The sequence below is a fragment of the Metopolophium dirhodum genome, chromosome 9, assembly GCF_019925205.1.
Source record: "Metopolophium dirhodum isolate CAU chromosome 9, ASM1992520v1, whole genome shotgun sequence".
In the NCBI taxonomy this organism is placed as follows: Eukaryota; Metazoa; Arthropoda; class Insecta; order Hemiptera; family Aphididae; genus Metopolophium; species Metopolophium dirhodum.
Window position 1 is genome coordinate 31,254,737 of NC_083568.1, and position 20,508 is coordinate 31,275,244.

Here is a 20,508-nt window from a genome sequence, read left to right on the forward strand (position 1 = left end):
GTTGTAAAAAGTTTATTTACTTTGTATGATGAAATTGCCTAAGACTTTGAACAAAAATCACGAGTAGAAATTCCTCCGTAATTGAAGAAAATTAAGTTTTTATACTTTCAAATAAGTTATTACGACAAATTATGACCTTTATAAACTATGTGAAATATATATCAATTCTCTTTGGCTTATACGAAACGAAACACTAAATAAGTTTAAAATAAAACGAGATATGGGTTATAGGTAGATATACACATTTCCTTGCCAACTCGAAATGTTATTTAATATTTTATAATTTTAAGAATATTCCCCAGTCGGAGTTAATAAACGCTTTTTTTAAATTTAAATTTATCGTTATTCTATTTTGTAATGTGATTTAAAATTATTTATTTATTTATCGTATGGCGATTTAAAATAGTCATTCAAATATTAAATAACATTACTGCAGAGAGCTAATTTCTGTAAAAGGCGTCTGTCTGAATTGTGGACTGTCAAGTACTCTGCAAGTACCTACGTCCTATAATTTAATACAATTTTGTAAGAAAAAAAAAACTAAGTCAAACTTTTTTCCATCATTTACGTATTTTGTCGGGTTAGTCGCGTCCTTTTGGACACGTTTAGAACATAAAAACACAGGAATATACGTAGGTACCTATAGTAATTTAGTAATGGTTCAGCTGTTACGTTTCTTTTTTTCAACTTGATGTGTTACGGACCAACGGTCTATCGACTTTAGCTGCACCTATATATAGCTATATTGCCGTACAATTTTTCACGTCTATATAAATGTCAAAGGAGCAATATAAATTTCGTTTCCTCTAATAACGTGTTATTGTCGACACTTAAACGCATGATATTCAATTTAATTTTTTATCGGATCTAAAGTATGTTTGAATGCTCGATATGATTTAATAAGTCAAATATTTTTACATCTATGTCATTTACCTATACTGAAACTGTCATGATTATTATATAGATCAATGTATATCGTATTATTTAGTACGAGTCGCGATTTTCCAGTATTTTATTTATTTATTTATTTATTCAACGCCAATCGGCAACTCAAAGAGATACAATAACAAGTCAAATACAGAAAAATTACATTCATAATATTGATCATAGGCACTTGAGCATTTAGATACAATTATTATTGGTTTTAAACGAGGTTCATACAGGTATACCTACTACAATACAGTAATTTGATACTTTTAAAATTTCAGTACATAATACCTAACCTAACCTAACCCATTAGGAAATGAACATGTTATTATACCTAGTGCAAAATATTATATCGAAACTGTTTTCATACACATCATATCAAATGTAATACAATACCCGAAGCATATATGTATATACCGAACAATATGGTTTATAGGGATGATATACTAAACCACTCCAGTCCGTGAAGGTTTGGCTCGAGTGTTTGTGAATAAAATCATTTTACCTTTATATTCGATAAATTAAACGGTTCCCGAGACTTCAGGCAGCACAGGTAACGGCGGAGGTATCCGTCTATATATATATATATACCTTCAAAGAAATATTGCCTGGCTACTCTAGAAGGGAAAAAAACAAGCTACACAATATAAAAACGCGTGTACTTCGAAAGGGAGAGGGATGACTATTATATTGATTGAATACCCTTCGTTAGTTCGTTGTCATCGAGAGTTCTGCAGCACAAACACAATGTCATGACTATAATATAGCGTTCGTTACTATAATAATGGTCGAGAATAATATGCGGACGAGACGAAATAATAATATGTTTTTCGGCGATCGAAATCAATAACGGACAAACTTGAACAAACTTGATAAATAATAAATGTAATATAATATGTAAGCCGACGATAATATACCGATGAATAATTTGCTTAACTTGGCGAGCGTGCGCGGGCCATTTCGCGAGCATAAAAACAATGTCGAACTTTGAAATAATTCATCCCCGGATTATTGTTAAATCATGACTTAGGTTTTTAAATATTGCAACACAAAAGTTTCCGAGCTTTATTTATTTACAACGGCGCAGCGGACGATTCGATCGGATTTAATTGTTTTTAGTAGGTCGAGCCCTGCTACAACACGGCAGCGTTTTATGGACTCATTTAAAAATTCATTGTCGACGTGATCCCAATATAATATCATATAAGTAATAATGTTAATAGCGATCGTTCCGCGCAAAACAACTCTGCGGAAGTTATAAAAGGCAGTGGATAATATTTTTTAAAAAAAATCACACAATTTATTCTATAGTATAGTATAGCAGTGCAACCAGGTCTCTCTATAACGGACGCCGAATATAGTTGAACGGTGTCCGCTATCGGGGATGCGTAGTCGGTAAACGAGGAGGATTTACCGTATATCGGTAACGCGTGTATTTCAATGACCCAAATATAGAATGTCGTAATACGGTATATATTGGTATACACACAGAGTTCGGCTTAAACGCAGGTTATTATTAGAATCGAGTAATATACCTCTGAAACTCTCACTATATCATTATAAGTGGTACGACATATATTATGTAGGCATATTGTAGGCGATTTTCCGGTCACGAAGATCGTCAGAAATGTTTTTAAAATAATATACAGGTAATATAATGGTTGTACAGTGTTTTTAGTAAAAATAATATTATACAAATGCCGTAAAACGCAACAAACACTTTCGCGAGTTCTTTTTTATCGCTTTAAATAATATCGTCATCTGTGCATAAATATATATTATATTGTCATGATCTAATTTAAAAATCTCTTCTTATAGTGCTTTCAAAAAAAAATATATACATATATATATATTATATAATATATTCATAATATATATAAGTGCATAACGCATTTCTCCATAAAAAAAAAGCTTTATACAGGTGTAATCAAATTATTTATGATATCCGCTGCGAGTAGTCAGAACACGAAACAAATTTGCAGCAGTATAACTCGGAACAGACGAGCTCCGTTCTTTTTAATGAAAACGCGGGGGAAAAAAATAACAATTTGTAATGAATATTTTTTCAAATTACTATTATACCTACTTATTATACCCGCGACGTTTTTAAAACGGCGAACGAGTTTTTAAAATAATATAAGAGACACGACGTCGCTCGCGCACAATTATTATTTCGAAAAGTTAAAATGAAAACCTAACGGCATAAACCGCGGTACCTAACCTACCCTACCTGCGCAAGTTATGCGACCACAATATTATCACTGGGGGATTTTTTTTATCCCGATGTTGTGCTTTTCACGATATTGCGGAATTTAAACGTTGATACGTCTTATATATGCGATAAATAACACGGCGCTGACAATTCCCGTCTGTTCATTTGAGGAGGAAAAGTATTATATTATGAAGGTAGGTTTTCATATTTTTTCTCGTACCTTCCTTCCTGCAAACGATCGCGCATTCATCAGCGTGCATTACTTGCATAGTAATATTGCTCTGCGAATTATATTTTATCGACGTCGCTCGCGTAAAATTATTTCGAAAAGTTAAAGTGAAAACCTAACAGCATAAACCGCGGTACCTATAACCTACCCCACCCGCACGCAAGTTATGCGACCACATCAGCGGGTTTTTATCTATCCCGATGTTGTGCTTTTCACGATATTGTGGAATTTTCACGTTGATACGTCTTTGCTCACATATGCGATAAATAACACGACGCTGACAATTCCCGTATGTTCACTTGCGGAGCAAAAGTATTATACGTAGGTGAGTCTTTATTTTGTTCTCGTCCCGCCCCCTTCCAAACGATCGCACATTTATCAAATCGCATTACTTACATAATAATATTGCTCTGCGAATTATATTTTATGGTCTTACACGATAACTCGTCATCGCCAACAACATAATATCATTAAAGTGGTGCTCCGCAATTTGTGATAAGTACCTACGGTTTATTCGGCGATAAAACATATTATTATCTTAGTTCGACGACGGAACAATAATCCCTATTATTTATTATAATATCATCGCATAAGTGTACATTATTACCACCTGTGCCGATTTTCATATCGGTTTCAGCCGTTTACGGAAATAAAATATAATGGAAAATAAAATTATATATAATATTATTACGGTGTGAGGACGGGAGCGTTTTTCGAGAAACGCGTAAGTACACATTATATTGCCAAGTAATTTATTTTCGGATTACACGCGCGTGGTGGTAATATTTCACATATTATTATTATAAATCGTACCGGCAATAAGCCTCGGCGGGATCACGATGTTTTCGACGACGACGACGACGATGATGACGATGATGATAATAATAACGGTCGGATAAAATAAATAACGATAATGTGATATCGGTTTTAAACAATTTATTTTGTATATTTTTACGGATAACCCCCTCGACGGGCTGAATCCGTAAGCCACGAGTCTCCGGCCGAGTGTGTGTGTAGTGCGATTTATACCTATATCTAGACGTGCTCTGGCTGGCGAAAGAGCAGCAACCGATAAGACGCGTCGAAAGTTTGAATAATATTATATGCGCACACGAAAGTTGTGTCGCTCGTGATTACGACGACGACTGCGCTTTTAAAATATTATATCAAACATATCATTATTATGATGTGTACACACCGTCGCGATATTTAAGCCGCCGGCGGGCTTACCGTATAAACTCTGATGTTATATTATTTTACTCGCGATGAATTTCCACTTGGACGCGCACGAGCTGCAAATAATAATAATAATAATAATTGTAATAGTTATTATTATTATTATGTGCTCTGCAGAGCTATATTATAATATTATGTGTGTGTGCATATATCGGCAGTAGTCGGTCTGGCGGTCTCGCACTCTCGCCCCGTCGCATTAGAGGCGCCCCCTCCACTAATAATCTAATTTGGACCAGTCGATCTGGTCGATTTGTGGGGGGGAGGGGATGAGAGGAAAACATTTTTACCCGCTTGTGTAGTGTGTATGCATGTATATATACCGCGTAGGTATAGCCCATGTAACTATAATCGGATTTCCGTTCGATCTCACTCGTATTATCTCGTACGCGTAAAATTATATAACAATTTGAGCCTGTCGGAGCAGAAAATTTGGAATATTGGCAATTTATTATATAATAATATAGGTATGTCCGTATGTATATAATATTATAATGTATGTTAATGATAACGTAACTAATGTGAGAGAGCTAAATTATAATTCTAACTAAAATTCTAAAATATATTTTCAAATGCTCGCCTTTCAAATAATCGCCAACTGTTTAACGTTTACAACTTGACATATTATACAACAACATGCTAATAGAATTGAAAAAAAACTTTTTCGTTTTTTGAATAAATATTATAATAATTTTGATTTTAAGGTTTGATAAATCAAAAAATAATTTCCCTACAGAAAGTAGTATAGAAGCTAATAAATTCGTACACGCATTCAAAACTGCAATAATCGGACATCATAGGAAGTACTTAGTAAACTAACCTTCCACTATGATTGTTCTAAAACCACAAAACAAATATAATATGGCAGCCTTATTAATATAATATATAAGTATAGTTCCAATCACGACAGGCCAAACCCATCCCCTAATCGAACCTATAACGCGGTATAAAATAATATTTTGCGAGTAGACAAGTTCGGTGACGCGTGCTGACAGATCACCTGCACGGGACCAGGGGATTTAATATTGTTATAAAAATATTTTTCGAAATAAATTTCGTACACACCTACTTACCTACCTAGGTTATGATCATATTATTTTATACAATATATATATATATTTTTTCAAAATTATTTTCTCTCGCCTCGGAGACGATGCCGTTAATGCAGCTGCGAAATAAAAAAAACGCCACCACCCATTCGCCACCGTCTCGGAGCTCACCAAGTTCTCCGCGGGGTAGATAGTTGGTGGGGTGGTGAGGGGGGGGGGGACTATGCAACATGAAAACGCTCCGCCCCGTTCGCGCCCCCGGACGCTCGGCAATCGATACAGATATATATATATATATATTATATACACGACGTTCGAGAATACTATTATTATAATGTGACTTATGAGTGTTATATGCCGTTATCAGCGTGTTGTTGTTACAATATATTATCGTCATAATCGTCGTTGTCGTCGTCGTCATCCCTCCAGCTCCGAAGGGCTGTTTCGCCGCAGAGATCGGTCGAAAATACGCGATAGTAATATTTCGCCGAGAGATCGGACGATTACGACGACGACAAAACGGAACTCTCAGCCGAAGAGTAAGTGCGTAGGTACGCGGCGTAGCGCAGAAACACGGTATAATATTTGTTATTTTACGTAGATATTATTATTATCCTCATCGTATAGGCGGTACTTTGAGTATCGTATAGCGAAACCTATGTTTATAGCATCGAATGGCGGTAGATGGTGGGTGGGGTAGGGGAAGGGGGCTGGATGTGAAAATATAGTTCGTTAAATATGGTAAATACCTATATATTATAATGGTGCGTAGGTACTATATGATACCACACGCAGGTACCGATGTAAAATGTCTTTCTGGAAATTTTTGAACATTTGAACATTTTTAACCGTTTACGATGTTAATTTTTTATTTACTCAGCAGATTCGACTTTGATTGAAATAATACAAAAACAGAGTTTCATTAAATAATCGTTTTGGAAAACTGCTTGAAAATTTCAAAAAATACTCGTATCTTAATGTTTCACAATGTAGATAGGTTGTTTTCTAAAGAATTGTCTAAGCGAAAAAAACACGCCAACATCATTAGACCTGGCTAGAAAGAAATGTACATTTCAACGTCATTAAAAATAATCGCTTTATAGGTTTTAGTTTATCTAAAATATTATACGAATGTGAAATGAAAAACTGCGCTTTTCCGTTCGAACAAAATAGTTATATTATTATGATCGATAATCGATTTACAACGATGGTGTTTTGTGGAGGGTCCAACTATCGTAGAGGGGGTGTGGGGTTGCTCCGGAAACAGTTTTACGCGTCCAAAGTAGCATCCGTGGACGTGCGGCGTTGACTTTGCGACGGTTGAATTTGGTGGTGGGGGGGAGGGGCTCTCCAGGAAACCGGTTTCTCAAACCTAACACCCCGGCTAGATCCGCGTACCTGAGCCGAAGTCTTGCCGGACACGGAAGAATGGGCCGACTTGGACGGCGACTTGATGGCTAACCCGCCGTTGGCCGAGCTCTTCTTCCGGTCGGTCGATGTCCGGCCATCGGCCGACGAACACGACGACGGCGGCCGCGACGGCTGCTTGACGAGCCGCAGACTGGACTCCGCGCCGTACGCGGACCCGTCCCTCGGCACCATCGTCACCACCACGGAAGCCCGCCGGCCACTGTCGCCACCGTCGTCTCGCCGCGGCATCAGAGGCATTTCCAGTTCGTCGCGGTCGTCCCCCATGGTGCGCCACGGACTGGACAGGCCGTCCGGACGGCACGTAGTTATAAGTTCTATGTATTATACTGTAGTTATATTATTATCGCGCGCGTACGTCAAGCCCTGCAGGTGTCACGACAGCCTGTGCGTGTGAAGCGCGCGCTCGCGGTGCACTTTCGGCGCGTTCAGCGCGTCGGACGGCACTCGCGTGACCCGACGCCCGCCGCGAGAACCCAGCAATGTGTCCGCCGCGTCGCGCGTGCGAGCCTACCGCTCGACGGCGGCCGCGGCGGTGGCGGCGGTGCTCGTCGCGCGCGCTCGCCAGATTCGCACAGTGTGACCACGGCGACCGCCGAGCACGGTAATCGATCCCACAAGACGATGACCACGGTGACGGTGATAACAACTATGAGGTTAGGATGCAGCTCAGTAAGTGGAAAATTCGTCTTAAAGTACCTATCCTGCGATGATCACCGAGTTATTTTTATTTCGTATTTTTCGTCTGTCGTCATGTTTTTGTGGCATTTTTAAAATTATTGGACAATTTTGACGGTTTATTTTTGAACTGAAAGTGAATATTATTGTTACATAAAATGTAGTGTTGTAACTCAAACTAGCACAATATTGATAGAGGTGCATATTGGTCAGTCCAAAGTGTAGGATTCATGCAATACTCTTAGCGTTTCTTTTTAACATCTGCAAATAATTATAGTTAAAAGGCGATAACAATACTTCCATTTAATTTTTTCATTCTTTGTGATTTCAAAGTGTTTTCCAAAAAAAATCACCATAGTACATAACCACATGGTTCCTTATAATATGTTCTTAAACCATAAGAAATACATCTTTAAAAGCATTTTTATGGTGCATGTTTAGAGGCGTTTTTGCATAATTTTTTTAGGACATAAAAATTGCAAAAGTTGTGATTAATGAACGCCGCAGCTGAACCGAAGCCTTACGACGGTACCTTTGATATTTTTGAAAATCGCAATTCGTGGATAAATAATGAACGTACGGCCGATTGAGCTTTTCGAACATCGGTCGGCGGACGTAACGTTACTTAGAGTGCAGTCTGTCCGGCATTAACTGTACGTCGTTTAAACGTCGCCGAGAACATTATTAATAATAATAATATATTATTACAGTCGTCGTCGTAATGTATAATACTGTCGTTAAGAACGAGTGTGTTTGAGCAGATCCTTTATGTCGTAGAAACGTGACCAGGCGATACAGAAGAACTCTGTTTATTGTTTTCGCTGTAGGTCTTTCTTATATTGTGCTTCGTTTTTGATTTTCTTTCGCCGCTACACCACGTGATCATATATGATATGATATCCATACATAGCCGGAGCCAGAATATAATTTGTATTCAGAGCATAGTGTGCATAATTTAAATCAGTCTGTATAAACTTGTAGAGGTAATTCGCCCCCGAGTCTCGGCCCGCTCTCAAAATCCCCCAAATATTTGCTAACTTGTCTTCGTCAGCATAATAAATATGAATACGTGTTAATTGCGGTTTATATAGTCCCCTCACCGCATATGTTCGAAAATATTTTCGTCACTGCGTACTGATAAAAAATAAAAGAAAAACGGCAACGTTTTTAGGTTTTCCATACGGCCGACTATCTTCCTCCATCGTACGCGGACGGGACCTTTAATAATTATTTCGTGATCAGCTCTAACGGCACGAATCGTTGGGTGGCGGGCGCTAAATAACGTTTTATACTGATCGCATAATGCTCTTATTATTAGTGGTATTGTTATTACGCAAACCCACTCTTATACCCTGCACACACCCACACATACACACACATATATATATATGGTATATTATACCGTACAATATAGACGCCGTGTCGCCTGTTATAATGCGACTAGCGCACTATATATTGGCACGGTTCGCACGTTTTTAACACCGCGATATTCCACAACGGTCCATTACCGGTAGACTTTATGGGACCTATATTATAGTAATAAGACTGCAGACTCCAGTATTGTCGAGGACTTTTGCGAAGTCTGCGTTTTACGAACGGATTGTCCATTACCATCACGTTATGCATAGTGATATTATACAGGGCGATTGGCCGAGCGTGCTCAACCCAATCCATTCCTCTAATATAATAATGAGTTTATTTAAATTCTGATTTTTGGAACTTTTAAGTATATTATGTACTATAATATTATTTCGATTTTTTTTCTCCCGTTGAAGGATTGCCCCGAGGCGGTACAAACTTCTTTTTTTCAAACGAGAACCAATCTTTTTTTATTGCAAATTGTTAAGCAGGCGATTTTTTTTAAAAAATCGATGAATCTTAACCATTTTCGTAAGAATATAGTTTCCGAACTGATAAGATGTTTGAACCAAGGATACTTGTCTGGTCCTTATAAATGGTTTTACAAAAATATAAAATTGATGTAATATTTCATCCAGTAGTTTTTTAAACATATTATAAAAGGTTTTATAATATACTTGGAATAACATTTTCAAAAAATTCGTCTGCTAAACAATAAGTAGGAAAAAAAGAGTGATTCTAATTTAAAAAAGAAGTTGGTATCGCCACAGGATACTCCTTTGTAATCAGAAATTATAAATCAGTTCCTATATATGCAAATACGGTCATTAAGTAAAGAATGAGATATTCAAATCATAACTCCAATACATTCTTTATTAGAAGAAAATAATAAATTGTGGTGAGTATGCTTGGTGAATCACCCTGTATAAACACAAAATCGTAATACAAAATGTATATATATATATATATGGATACATTATATACACGTTTCGATGGCTCATCGCGATTGTATTAAAATGTATTTCGGTTCGCACTGTTTTAAACTAAACGCTATACCATTATCATAGTACAATACAACACAGATTTTGATAATATCTACAAATATAACGAATATTATTTTAATTATAGTACTGTGCTACCGTGTTTAACCTATTGTTATATTTTTACCAGTACACGTTATCATATAATAATATCAATAATGTTATTTTGTTGAATGTCGATAATTGTATAGTTGTTTTAATATTTTGGAGATATATAAGTAGATAGCGGTTGGATATTACGTCGGGCGCCAATCGCCGACGATAGAATAAAACATTGAAAAAAATGTTCTAGTAAATAGTAAATACTGAGTTATAATAATATATTATACGCTCGTTGCTCGTATATAGCAATCTATATTACTGCAGTTAATATAGTGCTTCATTTGTCGGTTCGTTTATCGTGACGGGTCAAATCCGTCATTCGGACTACAAATGAGACTACGTACGAGAGTGTAATCATAATATAAAATATTAAGTATGTTATTCCGAAGAATAAGAACCATTATAATATGCAAAAAAATTAAACACATATTATTATGTTCAACACCGTAATTTTCGTTGATGAATATTATGCATAGTATTGCAGACGTTTAATCGTGTTCAGCTAAAAGAAAGGATTGAGCAATCAAACGGACCACCTGTTTACTGTTAAGAGTTATAAGTTATTACCACAATACATCGTGTATAATATGAGGTGTGGACATAATGCGTGTAAGTACTAAAATATGTTTTGTACTTGTCATATAAATATATAATAAAATATTAATATATATATATATATATATATATATATTATGCAAACGGTGCAGCCTATTTGTAATTCAATGTTTGCTAGCTCTAGTTATTTTTAAACAACAATATCATAAAGTGTACAAGACGCCAGACAGCGATATAAAAGTAACTTTGTTAAAATATAATATTTAGTAGGTACTATTGCTAAAATATTCTGTTTGACTTAACTAGTTTTTCTCGAGTCTCGTATTTATTTATTCATTCATTATTCATGTGCATTAAGCGCACTTCATATTATTTCTTAATGCGGTTTAGAATCTAACTACAGTTTGTAAACAAATAACTGAGTTAACGATTTCATAAATATTATACGAATATGAATAACAATGAAAATCCTTGAGGGTAGTTCAACAACAACTTACGGCTGAGATAAAAATAAGAAAAACCTGATTCATTATGATATAGGCACAGAAATAATAAGTTTGTCCGAGTCGAATCGTAAAGACGTAAAGTAGACAAAACACATTAAACGTAATAGTTTTAACTGAACACAATAAAATATTTAGTATGACAGTTGCTTCAATATAATAATGGTCTCGTATAGACTGCAAAGAAGTACACGATATAGTTCATACGAATTACGCCGGTGGATTTTATTTGGTTAGCAACTTATTGGTGAAAAGGATAGCTTTCCGTGGAATTTCATACGTTTTAGCGAGTAAAGACGTGTTTAAGTCCGAACCCTCCAGATCGCGCCAAACGTTGTATATTATGTAAGAGGTTTATACCAGTACCTATATTATTATGTATTACAGTGTTGGCATAGATCGTTTGTTTTAATTCTAAAGAGACACGTGTGTCACATTGTTTGACATATTTCAAATTACCTCGTAATTTAATATTATAATACTGTTACGTATTATTCGCAAAATCTCAACGCTAAGACGGTAAGCTGATGTATATTGACACGTCATTGTATGTTATGCATTTTAAATAATTTTAAATATTTTATAATAATTATATAATACGAAGGTATTTTTGAAAATATTATTATTGGGTAATCGCCTGTAAGTAATGTCACATATTATGTTCGAGACGTGTCGACACTGAAATACGACTTGTATGGTATTAAATATTTATAAGGTAACGTATGTAAATTTTATTTGAATAGACAGGTAACACAATTTATAACATGGTATGGTAAATTTTTACATAACAAAGTAATTATATTTAACAAAAAAAAAAAATCTGTTCATTAAACTGTACACACAAAAGTTCGCCTGTTGTCATTATTTTAATGAGACTTTTTATTTTTAGCCTTTTGAAAAACCATATTGCTTGAACCTATGATTAAACATTTTCCAGGGTGAAAGATGAATTTTGTTCAGTTCAGTTTCATAATACTGGCATTGTTGTACAGTGTAAACAAAATAATAATTATTTTGTATCTATGATAAATTGTGAGTATTCATATTAATGCAAATACTGCCTAATTTGAAATAATGTTAGTCCATTATAAACGAGAAACAAGCATACAACTGCGAAATTAAAATTAAATTGAAAATGAAATAATTTGTTTAATTTGATGGCTTTAGGAAAAAAAATGAATTCGCATGAAAAGTTTGATAAAATATTTAATTTAATTGCTTTATGGATGGGGTTAGTTTTTAAATGTATTTATCAATATACATAAATACATAATATATTTTAAAAATATGCTTCTGATAAAACAACGATAAGTAAGCTCAATTCTCACAATATTTTCTTTTTGTATAATTTATATGATATTTACAATATTTTACATTTCATCTTTACACATTGGAACATTGAATCATAATTTTTAAATAACAGTATTTATATTTTGTTTTAAGAATACAATTTTTTTTCATATATAAATTATAAAAAATACACATAGTATAAAATAACCTATATTGAAACTACAACTAAACTGTAGGTAGATAAAGCCGTTTAAAATGTAAAGTGATGGTAATAATATGAAAGAGGATAAGTAAAAATATGTACGAAAATAAAATGACTTCTTTACCACTCCGCAATTCTTGTCTCAACTTTAAGTGATTTATTGCTGGTAAACCAATAGTTTATTATTTATACACCCATACATCAACATTTTGATAAAAAAAAATATAATAATATAATATCCGTTTGCAGAAATCTAAATAAAAATATAATTTACTGTTTTCAAATAAAAATAATCAGTTTGACAACTTTCTGTGAAATAAAGATCAAAATATATAGAAAAATTATAACAAAACAATAAAAGTATATTTTAAATGTTCGGAGAAATATTTATAACAATATAATATGTATATTTTTCTTAAAGAAAAAAAATGAATTATTCATTAGTTTTTAAATGAAAACTTCAAGTAACGTAAAAAACATTTTGAGTCTTACATTTTTAAATACTGTAAGTTTGTCATTTGACGATGAACCAATTTTTTTTTATATTGAAATCCAATATTTGTACTTTTAATTTAATTAAGTCTCTAATCTGTATCTCAGATAAATATAACCAAACGTCAAATGTGTCACTCAACCTACAAAGTTAAACATTTGAAACTGATTATGAGTAAATAGTTTTATGATTCAAGTTTTTTTAGAGTCTAAAATTTAGACTCTTAATGTTAAACACAGAATGAAAAAGTTAAAATTTAGTGCCCCTACTCTATGCAATGCATAAACCAAGTTTATATTTTGATAAAGAAAAGAATTGTTTATTCATAATAACATTTAAATTATAACAATATTATTTACTTTTAGAGTATAAAAATTGAGAACAATGTTGTTTGTTTGTGTGATACAGGCTTGGTTACTTTCCTTCGAATATTAATGGGATTTGTTTTGTTCAAATTCTCTCGGGATAAAAATGCATTTGCATATAAACAACGGTTCTAAAAATGTATGCTAATTATAATAATTCTATTGAAAATGTTGCTCAGTGGATAATATACAATTCCCGTGCAATACGAATACTCGCGAGTATAGTCGAAAAAAAACTCAATTACCTATAGATACTATATCAATTTTTGTAATCAAATAAAATAACTGTAATACGTTTCTAATGAAAAATAATTACAATAGAATTAACCAAACGCACTTATATAACAATTTATAATTTATACGAGACAGTGGAATTATCAGTGTGATGCGCAATACCGGCAATGTCAATCTTGACACACACTCACGAAGTCCCACACGTCGTTTTCGCACTCTCATATTTAAATCATTGATCAAATTGCGTACCGTTGTATTCATTGAAAAGTTAAATATTTATATATTCGCTGCTCAGAATAATTATTATTAGTTTACGTAATCACTGTCATACGAGAACGAGACTTACATTTATTTATCACGTTTCAAATGGAGAGTAGCAAGTAATAAATAAAAAATAAATATTTGATATTAATTTCTGGAGGTACACTTGGGTTGAACAGACATTAATTAATCTAAGTAACACAAAGATCCGTATAATCTGCGGAATATAATGTAAGTGTGTACTTCAAGAATGGCAAATCTTTAATTTCCTTTAAGAAATTATGGTTATTTTTTTTGTAATTCCCAAAGCGATCACTTTTTAAATTGTTATTTATAATTATTGTTGAACAATATTTTATTCACATTTTTAACTGTTTACAATTAACGAATATTAACGTTGTTTAATCAATTAATTAATTTGAAATAATAATGCGAAACAGTAAAACACGTTAACAGTAATCCCGATTTGGAAATTAGATTTTTGTTAAAACAATTATTAACAGTTTTTTTTTCTCGAATAAGCTCCGTAATACGCACAAACATTCTACAGTGTTATCAAAAATAAACCTTGGTATTTTATACAGCGGTGGCAAGATACTATTGACTTTAAGAAAAAGATATCTATTAAGTAATTGAAAACCCCCATTTATATAATATATAAAAAAAACGAATTATTGTGTCCGGTGATGGCGACGAAAATGAATCATTATACAAACGACAAAGCAAATTGGGTTCCAATATGTATCCCAAATACATTAAAACAAGTAAAGAAAAAAATGAATCGAATAATTTGCGATAAACATCACAAACTTCGATATAATCGAGTATCGACCTAGGCAATATTATAGGGATCAACTCAAACTGTATCTTAGAATCTAACAAAAAGGTCACGAGCAGACCAAATCTATATGTCGTATCTTATCCCAAGCCTTTTGAAAGGTAAATATTATTGAATTTTCAGTTTGCTCTCTCCTCTAATTTTCACCTAGTTTCGATCTATCTATAACAACACAAATGTAATACAGTACACAGTCGACTGTCTGTAACTCTAACCTAGATATTTCGATATTTCGATATCTCAAATATATAAAATTATTTTTCAAACGAAACAAGCCTATTATAATACTTAATTATTAGTTTATGATATCTAGAAATTTTTATTTACTCGATTTCTCCCCTCATTCTTTAAACTGCCGAGATATATTATAACTTAATATGATTATAATTAAGCGATTTTAGTTTGTCGGTAATAATATAATGATTCTTAATTCAATATAAAACGTAATCGCATTCGACTTGTACGAACCTATATAATAATATAAACTGTATCGAAAACACGACTCGATAAATTGTAATCTAAACAAATGAATAATACGTAACGGCAGGGTGGTGGCGAATATTTGATTATTGAAAACGAGTGTACATTCAAATATACAGCGCATCAGTAAAATAGTATAATAATATATGTGACACGCGTTAGTGTGAGTATTTATATATATTTTTCAGTAGGTATGACATAATAATATAATTATGTTGCATATTAAAATTATTGCGTCACATGTACGGGTGTACCTAAATTGCCTATATATGTCGCCGTTGGACCGATGGCGAATGGTGATGATTATCTTTCAAACGTTAAATATTTAAATAAACATTAATCAACATAATGTACGTTTCCATTTGATGTTACACTTAATATTAATAAGCTCGTTGTTATTTTGTTACGATTTTCAAATACAACGCGAAAGCTAAAGTATATAGTACGTTAATATATATATATATATTTTTTTATAACAAACTGATATTAGAATGATTTTAGAATATAACATTAATATTAAATTTAAAAAGTAATCGCTGTTTTATCGATTTCATAACTGTGTATCATACTTAAATATTGTCAAGTAATTTATAAAAAAAATAAATATTATTTCAATTTTTAATGTTAACATCCGGGCGATTAAATTAATTTAAATACCATTTATGATAATGATGTATGTACTATATAGATATTACCTGGAAATTTGTATTATGATAAAATATTCAGTTTATTGATATGAAAATTAATTATAATGTTGCAGTCATGTTACATTAATTAGTATAATTAGGCATATAATATTTGAGTGTGACTAAAAAATAAATTAAAAAATTATAAATTATCTCTGAGCTGAATTAATATAAAATCCCGACTTAATAAATTACTGTACTCAGCATCTATAATTAATATAAACATCAAGTACGCGTGATTAAATTGTACATATATTTTATTACATTTGATTGTAATAAATTATCAGTTTTCTCCAAAGCGATGAAAATTTAGAGCTGCTGTTTTTTTAAATAGATAATTACGTTTTGACAGAAAATAAGTAAAGGAAAAAAATATAAAATAGATTAACATTGTTAAAACTTTGAAAGCTAACGCGCGATTTTTTTTTCTCCTTTTGTCAGCAACCGTAGTTCATTGAGACAAAAAAAAACATAATATATACATCTATTTATACGCTTTTAAAAGAAAAAGTACGAAAGTGTAATTCAATTTATTCCAATTCTCGCGACGGTGAGATGTCGACAGCTTTAAGCTTTCTACACTTAGTAAAATGTAAACGGTTTGTTGATTGTGAATTTGGCGGACAGGTGACGCCTCTGTATATAGTTTCAAAATTCTTCGCAATAAACTTTCATATTATTATTAATTTTTTTATAATTATCAAAATAATACGATAAAATCACATTACATAGCCACATAGGTATTTTTTATTACCTACGTTTTCTACCGTACGCTAATACCATACGTCATGACTCATCAGGTAGTTGTAAATGTATATTTACTATTATTTTATATTAGCGTATAGTTTTTAGCTGAACAACATAATATTGAAATAATATTATACAAACACAATTTAAGAAATACATATTGAATTTTAAGTAATCATGTAATTGTAAAAAATATTTATAATTGTTATAGCTTGATCAAAATGTTTAAATGGTAACTGAACAATTAGTTAAGCCGTACATATGTGTTTCTAATGTTTCCATTGCTTTTGCAATTTATTTTGAATCTTTTTTATTAAAAATGTGTACTTATTTGGACTTATGCTGAACAGTAGTAGTTGTCGAGTATGTCATTGTGGTGGATGTGTTAGATTTGAATTCAATGATGGTCGATATTTATCATCCACATATAGATACCCGCAAAAACAATTCTGAGTAGAGCCGGTGTGTCATCCTAGCATACATGTATAAATAATCAAATTTCTAAATTAAAAACCGCTTTATTAAAGCATTTATGGAAACTCTCATAAATCATTATAAATAAAAATATAAAACGGTTTCTGAATTTTAGATAATATTAATATTGAACGCCACGGATACGACATATCTACCAAACAGATAATTTGATAAAAAATTAACAAGCCAGTTCCAACATAATCAAAGGTCTTGATAAATTCGGTAATTTATCGCTGAATATCAAATATAGTAAAAAAATTAAATTCAAACGCCCATAAAAAATTAAAGAAACTGTTAATGAACTTTTTTATGTTGATAAATGTTAAAAAAATGTGTTACAATCTACTGTTAAAATGTCTAATGTTAGCTATAAAAATAAATAATTAGCACATTTTCGGGATTTTGTAAACATTTGAACTTTAAATGCATATAAAATTATCGTGCCTATGTATCTTTAATATTTTTAAAATGCTATTAAAACATCTTATGAGGACCCTCGCAATACATTTTCAAGTTGTTTACTTTGTAAAAAAGTTTTTACCAACAATAATTTTAAAAAAAATTACAAAATTCGAATAGTTTCTCAAGACTATAGATAACTCAAAAAGAGTTAAAATATTTCAAAAATATTACCATTTATGGAAAGTGCTAATATAAATATTTTGGTAAACATTTAAAGTGTCTAGAGTTATTATTCATTAGTTTTTGAGTTACACCAAAAAATAATTCCAATTTTGTAAAAAATTGGTTTTGCGTAAAAATTCCCATGATTCCTTCATTTTCCAGACGCTTACAAAAACTACTGGGAATTTTACATTTTTTTTCTAACTTCCCGATTGCAACAACTACATTCGCTTTTCTATTAGATATCAAAAATCAGTGTATTTTTATTACCACAAATGTTTATGAAAGAAAAAAAAATCACTTAATTGTAAATACAATACATTCATTCGCTACGCTCAGAATCTAAAATAATTTATTCTTTTTTTGGATAAGCCAGAATTTCACCCTAAAACAGAAGTTACTGAAATAAAAGACTTTTTTCGCTTAAAATTTAGAGTTCAAGAAAATATTGAAGTAAAGCCAGAATATACCCTCTCTTTAATCATAATAATTACATTTCCAAATCCCTTTTTTTTCGAGTTACTTGTGCTATTACTATGTGCATTAGAAGATGATGGTACTATATTATAACGAATCAGTTATAAGTACTTGAAATAGAATACACTGGCTTTACTTCAATCGGTAAAGTTCATACAATATAAGTTACTCAGATTGTCAACTTTGTTAACTTCAAGTTTTATAGGTTAAGAAAAGCAAGTGAACTCCACTCGATGTATTACTGATCGAATTGAGTGAAAGTATTAATAGTAATCCAAATAAACCTTAAAAAAGATTTGAAAATAACTATGAAATGGAAAAAAAAATTTTTAAAATAACCGTTATTAAATTTGTCATTCATTAAAAGTATATCATTTGTTATTTTGTAATAGTTCATTACTTAATGCTCTTATACAGTAATCGTTCATATTTTTTTGGAGAAACATTAGTGAATACCTTTTATATGCCAGCCGCTAGCGCATTTTCTTTCTTGAAGTCAATAAAGTGTACTGCTCAATATATAATAATTTAGAATAAATATTCTTTGTGTTTTTACATGTTAATAAATTAATAGTTTATAATACTTCAACTAGCACAACTGGCCACTAACTAGTTAGAAAATTAAAGTTAAGTTTGAAAGTTACTTTTAATGTAACTTTGCTTAGTTGGTTTTAATTCATAATAACTTTTTAACATAACGAGTTGAATTGAACGCGTAAAATAGTATAATCTTACGCGTTAAAAACAAAAAGTAACTTGTTATTTTTGCAGTTTTATTTTCTTTGAAAATCGCATTTTTTTGTAAAATTTAAAACTGCAGAGTGCCTATTGGATTAATTAAAAATATCCAAAATAGTATACGTTCTCGAATTATAAATATAGATATGTTATCTACTGATGGTTAGACATTTTATAACATCGTTGTGCTTATGAATTCGATTATAACGAGGAAAATGAGTTCTACACGTCCTGAAATAACAAACTGACTTCTGTCTATTGAAATTATGACTTATCATAAAAAAATATTGATTTACGTAAATAAAAAATTAAATAAATCCGTCGTCGGGCCTATCTATATTTACTTTTCACTGGTAATATGGTAAATAACTGACAGATAGAAATTGTACACCGAATATTATAATATATTGTATTAACATACATTTAGTGTCTACCATACATCTAGTCAATGACAATTATACTATACAAATGTATATTTAACACCAATAATTTTCGTTAAGATTTTACGGACCATAGTGTACACGTACACTGCAAACGTTTTCTAATCGTATTTAAAATTTCCATACTACAATAATATGATGTATAGTATCATATTATATTACTAATAATAATGAAATAAATAGATATTATTATTATATTGATTTGTTTACCTGAGCCACTTTTTCTCCCATGTTTGGCGTGTGCAGAGCCCCTTGAAAGAATTTCGCTGACCCATTGTCTTGGATGGAATACTAGAACAATATTAAACAGTGGAAGTAGCATCACGTTATTAAATCATCGTTGCTGCGCGTCTAAATATACTGACGATTAGTGTAGTATAATAATATAATATTATTATATTATGTAGTCTTTGATATAGGTAGGCAAATAAAATGTATGGTTTATACGGTTGTATCTTGTGTGGAAAAAATTCCAAGTAATAATTACTAATACATTACGCACTACGTGCACTACAAATCAAACATTTAAACAAAAAAAATAAAAGCGCTAACACGTTAACTACCTACATAATAATGTACGCGCGGTACAATTATTAATTGATTCGGTAATTTATTATTTTGTTTGCAAACAATTATCGACTACCCATCTAACTTTTAGACTTTGGTGGTAAAATATAGTCATCGATCTTATTTTAAAATATATAATGTATAGTATTATGTCAATTTATGTGGGAGGTATATTACATTCTATATTATACCTCCAATACGTAATATTAAATGACACCGGTAACTGTAGTAAGGTTTATTTTTTTTATGACAGCGTAAAGAATTGTTTAGTATAGCA

The 20,508-nt window shown here is 31.8% G+C and overlaps 1 protein-coding gene across 7 annotated transcripts in view; it reads right to left on the reverse strand.

Moving 5' to 3' along the window:
* The window catches only part of LOC132953101 (potassium voltage-gated channel unc-103), a 133,420-nt gene that overhangs the window by 24,484 nt on the left and 88,428 nt on the right, over window positions 1-20,508 (reverse strand). For all 7 annotated transcript variants that reach the window (XM_061025670.1, XM_061025673.1, XM_061025672.1 and 4 more), the window contains one exon: window positions 19,875-19,955. In XM_061025670.1, the coding sequence (XP_060881653.1) occupies window positions 19,875-19,955 (81 nt within the window). The remainder of the gene's footprint in view (window positions 1-19,874; window positions 19,956-20,508) is intronic.